General features: G+C 30.8%; 2 protein-coding genes across 2 annotated transcripts; both read left to right on the forward strand.

The window, feature by feature from the left end:
- Nucleotides 1-4,348: 4,348 nt before the first annotated feature.
- LOC124426062 (myrosinase 1-like) lies at nt 4,349-7,737 on the forward strand. Its single transcript, XM_046967319.1, has 6 exons — nt 4,349-4,400; nt 4,839-4,957; nt 5,069-6,003; nt 6,080-6,230; nt 6,398-6,639; nt 6,935-7,737. Exons 3-6 carry the CDS (start codon nt 5,324-5,326, stop codon nt 7,008-7,010), a joined length of 1,149 nt encoding a protein of 382 aa, XP_046823275.1. The 5' UTR covers nt 4,349-4,400; nt 4,839-4,957; nt 5,069-5,323; the 3' UTR covers nt 7,011-7,737.
- Nucleotides 7,738-8,315: 578 nt separating this feature from the next.
- LOC124426061 (myrosinase 1-like) lies at nt 8,316-11,658 on the forward strand. The gene is made up of 8 exons (XM_046967318.1): nt 8,316-8,469; nt 8,551-8,660; nt 9,001-9,134; nt 9,208-9,541; nt 9,647-9,989; nt 10,083-10,233; nt 11,046-11,287; nt 11,382-11,658. Exons 1-8 carry the CDS (start codon nt 8,396-8,398, stop codon nt 11,536-11,538), a joined length of 1,545 nt encoding a protein of 514 aa, XP_046823274.1. The 5' UTR covers nt 8,316-8,395; the 3' UTR covers nt 11,539-11,658.
- The last annotated feature ends 7,320 nt before the right edge of the window (nt 11,659-18,978 follow it).

Genomic DNA, 18,978 nt, shown 5'->3' on the forward strand with positions numbered 1-18,978 from the left:
TTCGAAACATATAAGCGTTGAGGTTTATTAGTTTCCACCGCCCTATTTTCAAGAATACGAGAACGATTGTCGAGGTGTATTTCTTTTCTCTCTCTCTCTCTCTCTCTCTCTCTCTCTCTCTCTCTATATATATATATATATATATATATATATATATATATATATATATATATATATAAGAATTAAGTTCTAGTAAACTAAACTAGTTTATTAATGTAAGAAAGTAAATCTTATTTTATAATACTAATTGAATGAACTAATCTAAGAATAAAATCTAATGGAAATTTTGTTACAATTCCATCCGACTGAACAAAGTTATTGTGGTGTGATTAACAAAAGCTAACGTCTTACGGTCTTTGAACTTGATAACATTCTTCGGAAAGTCTACTAAAATTAATTAAGTCTCGCATGAAATTATCGGCCAAAAGATAACTTAAGAAAGTCGGCGCAAGATTAATACTGATGACTTTTTACTGTGCCACCGTAGTTCAGCAACAAGTTATGTTGAGTTTGTTCTTTGTGCCCGCGATTTCGTGGCTCAAACAAGAAACCAAAACTATAGTTAGGAAAGAACTGATCTTTCGAAGAGAAAAAAGAAAAGAAAAGAAACAATACTAAAAACAAAATTTTCGTCAAATTAACCCAAAAGACTTTTTCCCTTTGACCAGTTTTGTTTCTCTAATCCAAGAAGCCGATCGTCCCGCACGTAGGGACCGTATAATTACTTTCGTGAGCATCTCCATCCTCTTTCTTCGCTTGTATCTTTCGAAGAAAGTCTGGTGAGCATCATCAGAGCACACAAACTACTTCTCGAGTCTCTCTCTCTCTCTCTCTCTCTCTCTCTTTCTCTGTCTTTCTTCCTCAAACGCGTATACACATACATATACTCTTTGATCATGCTATGGCAGAAAGACGGAAGGGTGAGTCGATGGATGAACGAGGACTAGAACGCAGTAGTTGCAATAGTGGTGGTGATGCTGGTGGTGATAGTAGTGGTGTTGGTGGTACGACGTGGCCACCCTCTATATCAAAGGCCCTGGCACTTTGCCACGTCGCACCGCATAATGAAGCAGCACGTTAGGCTTCGACCGTGCCGGCGCCGGCCGTCGTGTTTTGCTTCCCGAAGAATGGTTTATTGTAGAGTACGAACCCTTTCTATCGTTCTCTCTCTCTCTCTCTTTCTCTCTCTCTCTCTCTCTCTCTCTCTTTCTCTTTTTCTCTCTCTATCTCTATCTCTCTCTTTTTTACTCGTGAATTCTACATCTTCGTTTATCTATAACTTCGTCACCTGCCACAGTTTACCCTTCCTTTTTTCTTTTTTTGGTCTATATGATATACGTGCGTTTAAAACAGTAAACATGTCTTTTCCTTTCTACTCGAAAAATTTACATTTTTTTTTAACGTAACCAATTGATCATTAATTTAACGTTTATTCGACCACATGTGCGGTTCATTCGTAAATCGTGTTAATAACTCGATTGTATTATTATATTATATATAAAAAGCTAATTGACAGAATTAAATCTTCATTCCACAGTGCATGAATAATGTCAGCAACAAAACGTTACGCATAATTAGATTTGTTGGAATTCGTATGAAATCATTAATCATTGATATATGTACATCTATAATGTGATATCTGTAAATTTGTACGTATACGTACAAATTTATTTATGACCAATCTAATTTACCCTATTTACGAGCAATTAGAGAATCATCATGGTTTAACGATAATAAGAATACTCTCGCCCTATCGTTGTAAGTGTATTATTCATGAAACAACTGATAATCAGTGTTACCATTCCTTCTATCTTTGAAAATTTTAAAATTAATACATACTCTAGGAATTAGTCGATTTAAGTGCAATGGTTCTCAATAGATTCTTCCTCTTTTCAAATATAATTGACTTAATCTATTTGATCGAGGAAGTACCCGTTTCAGAAGAACACAAACTACGATAGAAATTTTATGCCACCGTAAACTTATTCATGGCAATTTTATTGATGCAATATTTCGTGGGGTTAGCATTATGCGAACAATAGCCTGTTAGGTTAAGATAAGGGAGTAAACTAGTGAGAAGCCAAAGCAGAGAGTGTAAAAGAGAGAAACGAAGAAAGTATGAGAGAAGTGAGAAGAAGCACCTTAATGAATCTAAATCTTACGTCGTGCGAGATTCTACCTCTTACTCCTTCTAAGAGATACGTAGATGAAGAGAAATGAAGATAGAAAGACAGACAGGCGGATTAAACTTTCTCAAATCCTTACTGGTGTGTCTCCGACGATACTCAAAATGCAGACGACGTATTTACCGTCTCCTACGACTTTCCTTTATCTTTCCTTTGACAGTCGTAATTATACATAAGACTTTAGCGTTTGTTCTTAATTCAAAGAAACTGTGATATTGCGTCCTTTCCAACAAAATACTGCTTTACAACGTAATCTTGCTTTTCTTATCGACTTTATCTGCCAAACCAATTCGACAAATGTCGTATTCCAAATTAAAACCAAATGAACAAATTGTTAAAACCTAAAGTAATAAAAAGATATTTGAAAAAATAGAAGAAAGAAAGAAAGAAAGAAAGAAGAAAGAAAAAGACAGGGCAAAGTAGGTCTAATAAATAATTGTTTAGATCAATTATATTTGATGTCTTAGATTCATCATTAATCAGTTGATGTTCAATCAATGAAATCCTATTTATTCCACTACACCAACCATCAAGGTGAGATAAATAGAAAAATATATCGACTTTATTATCTGGACGATAACGTCACGAAAAATGTATAGTCTTATCATTTGTATCATTTACAGATCTAAGACTGTAATATGAAGTAAATTCGATTTCAATGATGGTTCACGAGATTTTTCGTTCGTTCAAATGGAATTAAATAAAAATCTCGCTTGAGTCATATACGCTAACTTAAGAATCATGATCGTCTATGTAAAAACAATCAGTCTAAATAAATTCATTTTTAACGAAATCTCTTATAATAAAAGTTTTATATCTCTACTTAATATGAAAATATGGTCTCTTACTGTTTATTACAAAAATATGGTTTATTTACTTATCTGTAGAGGTCGATAAACCATTCTTTCTCGCGGAAGTAGAATAAAATATGAGAGGAAACAGATATAACGGTGATAGATAAACATAGAGAAGCGTATATCGTTATATAGAATTTAATAGGAAAGACAGAATATACTTTGAACCATTTTCTTAGAAATCATCCTTAAGCCTAGCGTCACGATGAACGAGATTCAGCTAGGATGTATTTCGTATGGTACATTTGTATGGGAAAACAAAGAAACTGTATGGTGAGAATGAAAGAACATGAAAGAAAAAGAGAGAAAGAAAGTGATAGAGATACGTTCCGCTCGTACAAACGTAGAAACGAAATTCTCGCTTGTCTACGTATTTCTCTATCCGTGGGTTATATAACCTCTGAACCGAATGTTTCGCGCAGATTACCTGTCAGGATACGTATTTCCCACAGGCGAGAAGATTTTTCCCACGGGAGAGAGAGAAAGATAGAAAGAGGGAGAGAGAGAGAGAGAGAGAGAGAGAGAAAGAGAGAGATAGGAAGGGAGGAGCCAGAAAATCTTTCAATGTGGCAGGCAAGTCCTTTTAGAAACTGAGTGCATTATTCTTTGCCGTCAGCGTCCTTTTTCGCTTTTAATTTCTCGTAAAGGTGAAGATGAGGAAGCGGAAAAAGAGGAGGAAGGATGAAAGTAAATGGGTGCTGGTGAAACAAAATGTAAGGCGCGATAAAAGACTCAACGGGAATGATGGTGCATGGTGACGATATCTCGAACAACCAAGAGACTTCGTTCCATCTCGTATTCTACCTCTGATAAAGAATCTTAATTTGTTTCCAACCTTTTCTTCTTTCTTTAGTCAACTTCTGAGCATGAAAAACGAAAGAGAAAGAGAGAGAGAGAGAAGTGTCTCCGAATGAGTTTTATATTTCAATCATCTTTGTATTGTTCTACGCTGACGGCAAAAATAATATCCTAGAAATTTATAATTATGAATTAATGTTTTATACGGTTTTTTATCAATTACAAGCAATTATATTTAATAACATATGAAATTCTTCTACATGCTTCTAATTGTTTCTACGAGAAATAATATTATTCCAATCCATACAGAAAGCAAAGTAATTAAATTCGTAAATTTATTCTGTTATTGTGTTTAAAATCACTTATTCAAATTGCAAATATTTTCCTTCAAATCGATAAAATATATTTAGTTAACTGTGTTAAATTATTTCGATAACCTCTACAAATATAGTTCAATGATTATCATGTATTTAAGGCGTTAGTAAAATAATTGTAACAGTTCTACGAAAGATATGAAACGCATCATATCAAGGAAAATTATTATTCTCTTTATATTCGTCGCGTAAGTTTATTATTTTACTTAATAAATCCAACATAATAAAAATAATGAAAATTTATCAGTTTCATATTATTGCCAATTGGAAAGGAACAAACAAAAAGAATTATTGTTATTTAAAATTTTATTTAACATTAAAATCGTTTAAGACTATTTTGAACTTTTTTTATTCAACCTATTGAATATTAATTAGATTTGGAAAGAATCTACAAAAGAAGAGAAACAGCACCGCAAATTAAACTTCTTCAAAAATCGGATTTTATTGAAATTTCAGTACGATCGATACGCGATAAAATACTTACTAGTTCGACCAACGAAATTCTAAAGTTTCTTTTCACGCTTCTTCTCTTTCTTTCTCTCTCTCTCTCTCTCTCTCTCTCTATATATATATATATATATATATATATATATATATATATTTCTCTTTCTTTTTTTCTCTTTTAGATCCACGCAGGGGAACAACTTGTCGGAGGAGAATGAGGAATACCTGAGGTTCCCACCGAACTTTCTCCTGGGTGCTGCGACTGCAGCATACCAAATCGAAGGAGCTTGGAACGTTAGCGGTAGTTCTTTTAAATTCAAATCTGTCAGTCTGTGACTATATCTTCGAAACTTTTCCAACTTGTCTTTTTTTTTCTTTCTCTTTCTATCTCTTTTGTGATGCGAAAACATAGACAAAGGAGAAAGTATTTGGGATCGATTCTCTCACGAAAGAAATGGACTTATCGTCAATAACGATACCGGTGATATCGCCTGTGATTCGTATCATAAATTTAGAGAAGATGTATCTCTACTGAAATATATCGGGATAAGTATGAAATATTGTTGTATAATTGAATTACATATATTGTAGATTTTCTTAGTCCAAGATCTCTGAAACACAATTATTGTTTTATCGTTAAAAGATTAATTTATATTGTACTTAATAGATGAAGGCCTATCGTTTTTCCATAAGCTGGCCACGTATATTGCCAACTGGTTTTTCTAATAACATTAGTAAAGAAGGTGTTACTTATTACCATAACCTTATCGATGATTTATTGATTAATGACATCGAACCTATCGTAACACTCTATCACTGGGATCTTCCTCAAGTAATCGAAGATGCTGGAGGATGGTTGAATCCACACGTGATCGATTGGTTTGTAGACTATGCTAGAGTCGCTTTCAAGGAATTCGCTCCAAAAGTAAAGAAATTCATAACGTTGAACGAACCATTGGATAATTGTATTTACGTTTATAATATGAGAATTCACGCACCCTCTAAATCGTCTTTACGCGGCATTGGAGAATATATTTGTGGAGAGAATATATTAAAGGCTCATGCTCGTGTTTATCGAATGTATCAGAAAGAATTCAAAGATATTTATAATGGCTTAGTTGGTATCAATGCTCACGTAAAGAATTTTTATCCAAAGCATGAAAATGATTCAGAATCCGTAGAAATAGCGTTTCAGTTCTCAATAGGTTGGATGCTTCATCCTATATTTTCTGAAACAGGTCATTATCCTAATATAATGAAAAATTTGATAGATATAAAGAGTCAAAAACAAGATTATTCACGATCTCGATTACTCAAGCTTGGAGATAATTGGGTGGATTATATTCGGTAATTAATCAAAATATCGAATGTTAATCAAATATTCAGACTGTAATTGTTTTCATGAATCTCTTCATTCTTTCAGCGGTGCTTCCGATTTTTTGTTAATAAACCATTACACTTTTGCAAGAGTCGAACGGGGAGACGTTGGATTAAAACCTTCATTCTTTAACGACCAAGGACTAATAGAAGATCAAGATCCTACTTGGGAAAATAATACTATTCCGTGGCTGAAGGTGAATTTACCTAATCTAATCTAATCACATCCTCATAATCGCACTATATGGAAAAGCGTGCATAATTTTATGATACAACGAATAGAATATTTCATTATTTATAAATAATGTTCAAGTTGGACATTTAAAATACTCTTACAGATGAATAATATATATTTTACATTTAGATTGTACCAGAAGGATTTGGTATCATACTTAGAAAATTAGCAATTGAATATAATAATCCGCTCATGTATATTACGGAAAATGATATTTCCAGCGAAAATACCATCGACGATGATGATAGAGTGAGATATTATCAAAAATACTTAAAAGAGATGCTTATTTCCATACATCATCATAAAGTTAATATTAAAGGTTATCTCTTATGGTATTTCATAGACAGTTTCGAATGGACAAGTGGATATAGGTAAATTGAAATCATTAGACTGCAATTTGACTGTTCAAGTTAATAAAACGTAATTTATATAGAAATCTAGATATAACAAAATTGACGGAACCAATTGTTAATTAAATAAATAAAGATATACAAACATGTACACATAAGATAATATATTTTAACAATAATAATATATAATAATATATGATAATATCAATAAAATATATTATCGTGAATATGTCATGATGTCAAACAAAGACAAATTGGTATTAGTTCTACGAGGAAATCCGAAAAAAAAATGAGTCACAATCATTCTATTTTGCAGCCAAAATTTTGGAATTGTTCATATCAATTTCAATGATCCAGAAAGGAAGAGAACGTTGAAAAAATCTGCTTATTAGTGGCGAGAAGTAATAAAATATAGAACCTTGAACATATCCTCCTTTGGAAATGATACCACATCTGGAACGTAAATTTTCATAAAGGAGACTATAGTTTTCAATTATTTATGATTCTTTAGTTATGATTTTTTCAAAGCAATTAAAACAACATCTGTAAAAGTAGCAATTGCTATTCATGATCATTCAACTCTATAAATATTTTGGTAAAATTTGTTTTATAATGAAACATAAAATGAGACAACTATCTATTCGACATACATTCGTATATTTAATACTACATTAGCAAATTCAATTTATAATTTTAAAGTTATCAGGCTTAGCAATTAAGAATATGAATTTGCATTATTTTATGGAAAATTTTGAACTGTCACCTAAATAAATAGACATTTATTAATGCTAAATAGAAATGCAAAAATTAAAAAAGTTTGTGATAATACATTTATATAAATGTACTGTTTATTAGGATATTCGATATAAATTGCTCAAGATGATAAATAAATGATAAAAGATATAATAGCGCATAAGACATTTAAAGAGAGATTTTTAATTCGGTCGAAATGGACAAGGTTCAACAAATAAAAAATAACGCGCAAGAACATAAAAGCAGGAAGTCGAAAAGTGAGATAAAGAAAAGGCGATATGGAAATAGAAATACGTCACGGTAAACATGTCAAAATTTATCAAAATAGATATGTTAAAATATATTTATATTTTTACAGTAAAATAAGATAATAAAATTCATAACTACATGTTATAAGCAGACTATTTTCTTTAATACTTATATCTAACTATAGAGTTTTTTATATAAATTTATTAAAGTCGTAAATAAAGACTAATCGTAAAGTTCTTATCAGTTTAATAACTCTTATCAACTAACATAAACTTGTAATATTTTTTCATGATAAAGATATTGAGTGCAATTACTTACATGATAATAGCTCCATACAGAAAAAAACACTTTGATAGATTATTAAATTATTCCGAGTTAATTATTTATGAATATTATTTTCATTTATAATTATTATTTCTGTCAGTATTAATAAAGAACAGTGATTAATTTAAATGTCGTTTATTAAGCTTTCGTTTTTAATTGCGAATTATTTCCAAATATTTTGGAAACTTATGTATCTGCTATCATTATCTTTCTGATAAAATTTTTTTAATTAATTATGATAAATTTTTATTAAAATATCTACAATTATTTGAAATTAATTAAATTAATTTTTAATTCTAGCAAAGATTATAGCATCTTTTTTTAAAGAAAAGATCTATTATCTTCGATAAGTATAAAATAAATTGACATATTGATAACAGTGAAATATATATAACCTTGGGTACTATCAGTCTATAGTACGAAGAGTTATTAATACGTTGTTGACTAACTAATGAATTTTGTAATGGCTATTACTAAATATTTTTTCCCTTTAAAGACGACAGTATGTATGTTGCTATTAGCGAAGTATGTACTTATTTCCTATATACATAATATATATAATTTTTCTATATAATATAAGTTAATTATGTTTGTCTATAATTTCAGATCAATGCTGAAACAAACTGAAGCTCTCATGAATATGGAATTCCCCGAAGGATTTCAACTGGGAGTCGCTACAGCATCTTATCAAATTGAAGGAGCCTGGAACACTGATGGTATTATAGAAATGAACATTTTTATATCTAATAAGTAGGCATTCGTGAAAAGATTGACCCAAAGCCCTGGACAGCTTAGTGATTTAGAACAGTTGCCAGGAAAGCGGAAGAATTTACTACTCCGAATTCCATTTTAGACCATCCGAAGACCCAATTTTTTTTCGTAAATCTTACAAAGTTGCACAAGAAAAAGGACTCATTTTCGTGAATCCTAATATTTTTTTTTTAATTTAATCACTGCCTATATCATATAATTATAAATCGAATATAGTAAATTCTTTAATGATGCAAATATAAAATGGTAAAAATTAAACAATTAAATTATATAAAATAATTACAGGTAAAGGTGTTAATATATGGGATGTATTTACTCATGATAATAAATCGAAAATAAGGGATCACAGCAATGGTGACGTAGCCTGCGATTCGTATCATAAATATAAAGAAGATGTCCAGTTAATTAGCGATATAGATGTACGTATTTAATTAATTTCATACTTTCGACTAAATAAAGAGTGAATCATAGAAGAATTATTATTACTTTTAGGCTGATTTTTATCGATTCTCACTTAGCTGGTCTCGAATTTTGCCAAACGGTTTTTCTAACGTAGTAAACGAAGAAGGACTTAATTATTATAAAAATCTTATCGACGAATTACTTGCAAAGAATATTCAACCACACGTTACAATATATCATTGGGATCTTCCGCAAAATTTGGAAAAATTAGGTGGTTGGACTAACGAATTAATCATCGAATATTTTGTTGATTATGCAAGGATTGTTTTCAGAGAGCTTGGTCCTAAAGTAAAACTTTTCTATACCATAAATGAACCAGCTATACTATGTGGAGAAGGTTACGGCTCAACTACGAAAGCTCCAGGTAAATGTAAAACATAATCAAATTAAAATTTGTACACATTGTATATCTATATATCAAATGTATGATAAAATTAAACGTTAAACATTATTTGAATGATGGTTTCAGGGAAAAATTTAACCGAAATTGGATCTTATTTATGCATGCACAATGTACTGAAAGCGCACGCCAAGGTATATCATATGTACGACAAAGAATTCAGATCTGAACAAAAGGGATTGATCTCTATCGTCGTATCGTGTTCCGCATACTTCGCCAAGAATGAAAATAATTTGGAAGCGGAGGAGATAGCCTATCAATTTATTTGTGGATGGTTAAGTCATCCAATTTATTCGAAAACCGGTGATTATCCAGAAATTATGAAGAATCGTATAGCAGAAAATAGTAGGATTCAAGGATACTCCAAATCAAAATTGCCCGAATTCACACCAGAATGGATTGAATATATACAGTAGATATGTATTTTAACTGATAAATGATATTACAATAATTTAATACTATTATACTTACGATAATACAAATTTCTATATATTTTTTAACACAGAGGAACTTCAGACTTCTTCGCCTTAAATCACTACACTTCTAATCTGGTCGAAATTGTACCAAAGGGACCGAACGATCCTTGGTACGGGGAGAGCGGAGTTAAATTTAGCTACGATCCAAAATGGCCATCCTCTGGATCATCGTGGTTAAAGGTCAACTTTAAACGATATTTTTATAAACACTACTTCGTAATTCTAATTTATTATTACAAAGAGATTTTCTTTTGATCGGATTATCTGTTCAAGCGAATACATCTAACGATTTCTTTTTTGTTTTTTCTTCTTTCTTACCTTTTCTTTTGCTTTATTTTAAATATGTATCTCCTGCAATTAAGTGTAACGATTGCCCGAAGTCTCTTCTTATAAATAATTTACATAGTACATAATTCATGCATAATGTTTAATCCGTGGAAGAACGCTCAAAGCTTGATCATGATTGCATGTTTATCATAAACACAGTTTCCACGATATAAACTTATATAAACCTATGCTCACAATCGATTTTGTGTTAAACAATGCGAGAATGTTCGATGAAAAGAAAATTGATATCGGAGGGAAATACTGGAAAATCAATGAAATATTTTTTGATATATACATTTATTCTCGAACCTGATCATTTTTATTATGTAGTTTTTCATGCCACGATACTGATAGCTTTTTCTTTATAAATTTATTGAATATTTAACGAATTTTCTCTTCGATAAAATAAAAATAAAAGTAATCGGATATCATACTTCAAAAATATCTAACGTTTTGTTAATAATATTTTCTATTAACTTAAAATTTTAATGAATATTACAATAAAAATTTATCGATTTCTACCATTAATCGAATAAACAACTACTAATCTTTTAGAAATTATATTATAATTAAATATACTTATGAAACATACTGAACTAAACGTAATTGAATATTATGTAGTATCATGAATGTATAATATTAAAAATCTAAAATTTTGTTTTTAGATAGTTCCTGAGGGATTTAGAAAGATTCTTAATGTAATAAAAAATAAATACAATAATCCACCGGTTATTATTACGGAAAATGGTGTTTCCGACGATGGTACATTGATGGACAAAATAAGAATTAATTATTTTTCTGAATATCTTAAGGCTATGCTGCAAGCTATATATGAAGATGGTTGTAACATCAAAGGTTATACAGCTTGGAGTTTGCTAGACAACTTTGAATGGGAAAATGGCTATCTGTAATATTTATTACTAATTTAAAACTAAAAATAAAAGTTATCTACTTTCAGTATTTTTTCAAATATGTTTGTTGACGATACTTCTTCGTTCTAGTGAAAAATTCGGTCTTGTCCAAATTGATTTTGCATCTCCCAACAGAACGAGAACTCCAAAAATGTCAATGGAATGGTACAAAAATGTAATCAAACAACGGAAAATAACTAATTTTATACCAAATACAAACAAATACAATATTGTATCTATTCGTTAAAGGAAAATATGTATTTTCTTATGAATTGTCACTATAATATGCGGCGTTTAATTTTATTCGTATATATAAAATTGAAAATATTGTACTTCAAAAAAAAAATGGTTTGTACATAGGTACAGAATCTTATATATTTGTTACATAATAAAATATTAACTCATTTTATTACTTATTATGCTTATATACTTATATTATTTACTAATAAAACTTAATGACATATTATGTATATTTTATTGAATCAGAATAATATCTCTTAAGTATTTTTCTTTAAAATTTCAATTTATTATATTAAATTTGAAGAAATCAAATTTAATTTGCCGATAATAATTTAGAATGTTGTGCATATGTATGTGTTTAACATGATTTATTTCCCCTATTTAAGCATCAGTATACATCTTTATGCGTGATTTATCGTTAAAGATAAAATCTGTCGTTAAAGAATACTCGATCAGCTTGATTAGAAATTTTAGCGAATATAAATTGGAATTTGAAGACAATCTTAATATATCATTGATATATTATCTAGTGTATTCGCATTTATAAATAAATTAGTACATATCAGATGGTTTACATGAGTGTTCATTCATCGATACTATTGTCTTTATTCAAGTATATTATATGATTAAGAAGTGACAAAAAAGAAAGTAGATAGTAAACTTCGTTAGTCGACTAGGAAATGAAATTCCCATCTTCGATTTCCGATAAAAACAGAAAAGTAAAGGAATAAGATGAAACGAAAAAGATTTAATCTCCGTCATCGTACTGAGAAGAAACGTTTTAAATCGAATTGATACCGATTTTCCGATTAACGAGGAAAATGTTTGCCGAATCGTATAACAATTCTTTGTAACTTCCGATTTTTTCCATGTTGTATTCACAAGTTCTTTGTAACTATTATTATTTCTCATAAGAAAGATCAAGAATACGAAATAAGATATTGAATTATTTTATTTGCCCTTTGACATATTACTATATAATCTTTCTATTGAATAACAACGATGAAAGATTTCAAATGCGTATTCTCTTTCTAATTTGAAAAATGAATGTTCAGAAAAGGGCATTCATGTAAAATTATGAAGAATATGATTATAAATTTAATTAAATAGTAATTTAATATAAAAGAAGACTTTAAGGATGTTCACCACCCCTAATTTTATAATAGTTTACGACAACAATTCAGTAACAATAATAGTAATCATCTATATTCGAATCATAGATAATAATTATACTGGTGTGGTAGAAATTAATGTGACTTGTGTTTAATCATTGACTATAAATTGAACATGCTAATCACGGACACCTGTTTATTATTAGAATCGAATGTAATATCTATATATAGGTAACATCATCACTAGTTAGGTATCACTAATATATGTAGAACTATGCTAGCTATCAAGACACATTGACAACTCACTTATCATAAATGCCTTAATAATTTTCATGGTCAATTAGATCGCTTAAAAATTATTCATCGTTTCGCAGTCTCATTACCTTAGAAATTAGAATAATTACTTGGAAATTATCTCACTAATGGCAACAATAATTAATAGCTGTCGACAAGTCATCATAGGTGTAAGCGTGAAATTCTACATCGATTAGCGCTTTCTCTTCCTTCTCCTCTCATGCTCCTTAACAACGTACCCTAATCAAGTGGAATGCATTAATATCTATTGAATAAGCCTCTCAACTGACACTATTCTAGCATGCATGAAGGGATGAATGTGAATGAAAATGATATGTATCGTATAGATAAAAAATATATAGGCAAAAGTAATATGCGTGATATGAAAGAAGAATATGTTGACGCACACGTGCGTCTCTTCATTGTTCACGGTACTTTCTTTTAAGGATCATATAACACCATTGAAAATAGTTATCCTTGGGAACCTATTGACTATTAGCTAAACAAAATGCATAGATAAAAAAACACATGGTCACCTTTGTCTGAGTTTAGGCATTCTTAGTAAAGTATCTGGGTTTCTATAATATGTCAACCCGGTCAATACACAAATAGTAAAAATAGAAGCTTAGGTTCGATAAGCTAAGGGTTGTCTGGCGCCTAGCTTAGAAATATCCATTGACACCCTATAATCTATAATCTTCAAGAGCACAAGAGAACAAAGGGGCATACATGGAATGTTTAAACATTCCAATGAACTATCCTCGACCAATGGGCATTTATTCTTTCCCTTTCCATATGTCAAATTCCGCCCTTTACCAATTTCATTTAAGTTTACGTGGATACTTCAAAATAGACCAAAAAGTATTCAAGCCACATCTTTCAGACTCACAACATCTAAGCTCTCAAGCCTCCTTCAGAAGCAACAATTACAACTAACTACACATCATACACGAGGTACATGAATAATTGTAACTCATCTAATCAAATACACGGTGAGATTTACATAGGGCGTATCATTTAATATCGTGCAATTACTTTTCCATTTCTCATGGGATCTTTTAAAAGAATGCGCGTTCTCCCATTAATTTGCGGGAATGCGGCGAGTAGTATTTTGCTGACGGCCTACAACAATATCCTAGCATAGTACCGCCGCCCTTATTCATTGCGACCAGTGGGTCTATAGCTCGGACAACAAGGACAAGACGGGGGACATTTCCTCCGTGCGAACCGACTATCATCGCTGGTTCGGTGCGAAAAGCGCATTTAAAAACGCTCTCGTCATTAATCAACAGAATGTTATACGCAAAATACGATTATTCTGAGAGTGAAAATTAAGACAGTGATTCATTTGAATGTAGAACTATCTTAACTACATATCTGAGAATAATTACGTTGGGACATGCTCTCAAATAGAAATAAAAGAATATTACTATCAAAGAGCTTTTTTGGAAATATGAATCGGTTTTGTATTCTGAGAGAAATTAGTAGTAGTACGAAAATGTCTGTGAAAAAATAATGAAGAAAATATGAGACCTTTGAATGAATTCTTTGAGGATTATGGACACATATATACGTTTATCGAAAACGATCGCTGTACACTATTAGATGCAAATATGCGTTTCTCAATTTTTTCAACCACAGATCAATTTGGACGTTATTTCACGCTTATTCAAAATTCATTGCAGAATAAATAAGCGTAGATAAGCATGAACAAATGTCAAATAAATATAGTTTTACGAGTTCTGTTTGATAGTAAGCCCCTCAATGAATGTGCCACTGAATATTTGAAAGTAAACTCGAAGTGGTTTTTAAATGGATATAAAATTTATTTTCTCTCGAGCAAATAAAGCAACTATTATTAAAAAACTTTTAAGTGAACAATTACTTTTAAGAGGAAAATAAGCATATGGTAAGAATATGTGTATATAATAAATAGTGAAAGTAGAGGCCTAGGTGCGAGGAGGTAAGAGTTTGTCTGGTGCTTAACTTTTAAATATCAATGCAATATTCATGAGTCCACACGGTCACCAAGACAAAGGGTCACACATGAGAATGTTTCAACATTTCGAATGAACTATCCTGACAAGCCCACGACGAATAAGGATATTGCTTTTCCTTTCCGAATATTTTTTATTTAAACTCTTCTTTCCATTTTTCTTTCTTAATTCATCAATGCCTTCGTGGATAGTTCGAGAGAAATCTATAGATAGTCACATCAAAACATTTACATTCACCAATAAAACTGCTAAGTTTTACTAATATCACTGGCTATGCCTTAATCGGAAGTATCCAGCATAATTTAAAACGCAAGAACACAACTAATTACACGTCATCATACAAGGGTATCAACAATTGTATCTTATTTCAATAAATATACTGTGATAACTTCAATTCGCGCAATATTTATTATCGCGCATCTATCTTACGAGTTACACAGGATCCTTTACAAGAACGTGCGTTTTCTGATTTTATTTACGGGAAAGCGGCAAGCGGCATTTTGCTGACGACCTTCATCCATCGGTATCCTAATGCCGCGTTCTTATTCATTGCAGGTCTATAACTCTGACAACAAGGAAGAAGAGAAAGATCCCCCGTGCAAATCGGCTATCATCGCTGGTCCGATGCGAGACGAGTATCTGAAAACACTCTCATAGTTGCGCCTTTCCCGACGCAATACTAACAATCAGTTTTCTTAAAAATAATTATAACTAAATAAAAGGATAATATATTTTAGATCTTTTAGATAAATATTATAGAAATGTACATACATGTGTAAGTAGTAATAACTGCATATTAAAATTAATCTTTTAATAAAAAAAGACCATGAAAATAATTAAACAAGGAAGAAGTTAAATAGCGCGATCAATCGACGAAAGAAATAGTTGAATTTTCGAGAAAGAAAGATAGATTGAATTTCGTATCACGGAATAAGGAGTTAAACAAAAGCTGTCTACGAAAATACGAGAGAGAAAGAGAGGCTATTTCGTTTATATAGCTTTCTGTTGCGGTTGCAGCTGGCGGGTAAGAAAAAAGAGAAAGAGTAAAAGGGTTTAGGAAATAACAGATCGTGCTTCGGCAAGCAAAATCTCGCGTAATTATCTTGGGTAACGCTATACGCGTATCCATATCACGTTCGTCGATGCCTCAAGGGACAGCTACAAAATCGCTCCACCAAAAAATTCACCACAGAAGATAGTATAGTACTTTTGATTACACCGATTTTATACGACAATACGTTCTAGCAAGTTCACAAATACTCAAATGTGTTCCTTTTAAATCTTGAACTTAAACAGATGGATAGTTTTATTCGTTTAAAGATGGCGAAATTTATATTAAATGAAACTTATTTTAAGAATGTAAGATCTTTATGGAAATTATTATATGAATAATAATCAGTGCATCGAATAGGTGAAAGTTCACCGCTCGCTTTTTTCCCGTCCATTCTAAATTAATGCTTTTATCGCCGCCGCAAAATTGAATTACATTTCTACGATGTAATATCTATATAATTACATTATAGGCTATTAAATGGTTATCGAAAACGAATTGAATATCCACAATTCTATATCTCTGTAAATCAACTAACCACATCGTGCGCACCACATAAATGAAATCAACGTCGAATGTAGATTATTTGTCATGTCTATTTATTTACTCGATCGTATCTCACCGGCTGATTTCATGTAGTAACGTTCATTGGTATAAAAGAAAAGATCGATCATATAATAATATTCGTTGTTCTTAAACATTTGCAAGAAATATTAATAAAGACTAAAAAATCGATTATCGTTTATCTTTTTTAATATAATATCAAAATAATAACAATCTTTCTCGAGGCATAACTTCTTGTTTTACAATTAGACCGAATTAAATTAAAGTTGTTATTTGTGAGCCGCAAAAATAAAAAAAGAGAAATGAAAATAAAAAAAGAAAGAAAGAGAAAGAAGAAGACACAATCATCTTCGCTCGTAATAATTGAAAAACTTTTTCCATAACGACACGCAAACACAAACAACAGGCGTTTAAATTGCATTAAACGAAATCATGGTATAGGTTTAGTTCTTTCCTTCTTTATCTCTCATTCTTTCTTTCTTAATTTTCTCTATATTTTCTTTTCTCCACGCATAAATACTTCCGTCGAGTCAGCCATCATTTTATTTGTGATCTTTCAGTTGATCTTCATGACAAATAACTTTCGTGCCATTATCGGTTCATGACATTGTGAATCCTTTAAAGATTTTTATCTTTCGTAAGATGGATTTAAAGATAAGAAAAAGAAAAAAGCGAAAGGAAATACTGTCGAGCGAAGAAACGATTAAATCCTTCTAGAAGATGAATTTCGAGTGAAGCCCTTTATACATATCTTCCTTTCTCTTTTTGATCTCGAAGTTTTTCTCTTTCTCTCTTTCTTTCTTTCTTTCTTTTTGATAACCTCTTGGGAATGCTACATTAAGAATAAAAAAGGATTTCTACTGATAATGGCACGGAGAGTTCCTAGCGAAAGGATAAAGTAAACGACACGGACATTGGAAATCTTTTGATACGCCTCTTCGTTTCTCTGTTGCTGTCACATCGTAAAGTCTTCGATGTTGGAGTTACGACGATCTCCCTCGCGTCTTCCTACATCGTTTTTACTTTTACTTACACTTTCTTTCTTTCTCTCTCTTTCTCTCCCCCCTCTCTCTCTCTGTCTCTCTCTTTCTTTCTATCTCTATCTCCCTCTCTTTCTTTCTATCTCTATCAATCTATCTATCTATCTTTCTTTCTTCAGAAAATTTTATCGGGAAGGTTAAATTGTTTTCGAAGCGTAATCCACGATGATAAATTGGAAAAATAAATTTTACTTATACGAAAAGATTTCACTGCTTTTTCTTCTCTCTCTTACTCTCTCTCTTTCTCTCTCTTTCTCTCTCTCTCTCTCTCCCTCTTTCTCTTTCTCTCTCTCTCTCTCTCCCTCTTTCTCTTTCTCTCTCTCTCTCTCTCCCTCTTTCTCTTTCTCTCTCTCTCTCTCTTCGTTTTCATCATCTTTTTGTTTTATATACAAATATTCTTTGGCAAAGAAGCATAGTAATTGAAGCATTATAATCTTATAGTCCAATTTGGAACGTAATTTTTCTTGTTATCGACTTGAATCATTTAGTTCCTAATGAAAGTTTTTAATAAAACTTAAGAAAATCGTTCATTTGTTTTTCATTGATCTTTACCTTTTCTTAATCTGATAAATCAAAAGATAGATTCGTTTATTGTATGTTATTTGTATGTAAGAAAAAAATTCAATTGCAACGTAATCATCAGATAAGTTTACAAGTATAACGTGAGTTCAACATTTAAAAATTCATGAAATTTATACCAGTATATATTACGATGAGTAATATTAATATGATAAATGACGCAAAATGGAAATTTTATAGCTCTTTTTGCAAATTAATTAATATTTAACATATTCTTATATAACTATGGAAATTTTCATAGTTACGATAAAATTTTACCGAGGACTCTATCTATAACTTTACCATTTTTTATGAATACGATTTATAAGCGATAATATTCTTGTGTCAATTTCTAATGCTTCACCAAATATTACGTGAATTGAACATTTTGAAGTTCATGAAATTTATACTAGCATATATTACGATAAGTAATATTAATATGATAAATGACGCAAAATGGAAATTTTATAGCTCTTTTTGCAAATTAATTAATATTTAACATATTCTTATATAACTATGGAAATTTTCATAGTTACGATAAAATTTTACCGAGGACTCTATCTATAACTTTACCATTTTTTATGAATACGATTTGTAAGCGATAACATTCTTGTGTCAATTTCCAATGCTTCACCAAATATAACTTTTTCGCATAGTCGCAATGGCCTCGTTTTTCTCGATACGTTGTGTCTCATGAAATTTCTATGCGATCGATAAACCGACACTTGGCGCTTGCGTATGATAACAGAATTTTTATAAAATTTATTAAAATAAAAATTAAATTTAATCAAATAAATGATAAGGAGATAACACTAAAGCCTTTTATATATG

Source organism: Vespa crabro, chromosome 8, assembly GCF_910589235.1.
Source record: "Vespa crabro chromosome 8, iyVesCrab1.2, whole genome shotgun sequence".
Taxonomy (NCBI): domain Eukaryota; kingdom Metazoa; phylum Arthropoda; class Insecta; order Hymenoptera; family Vespidae; genus Vespa; species Vespa crabro.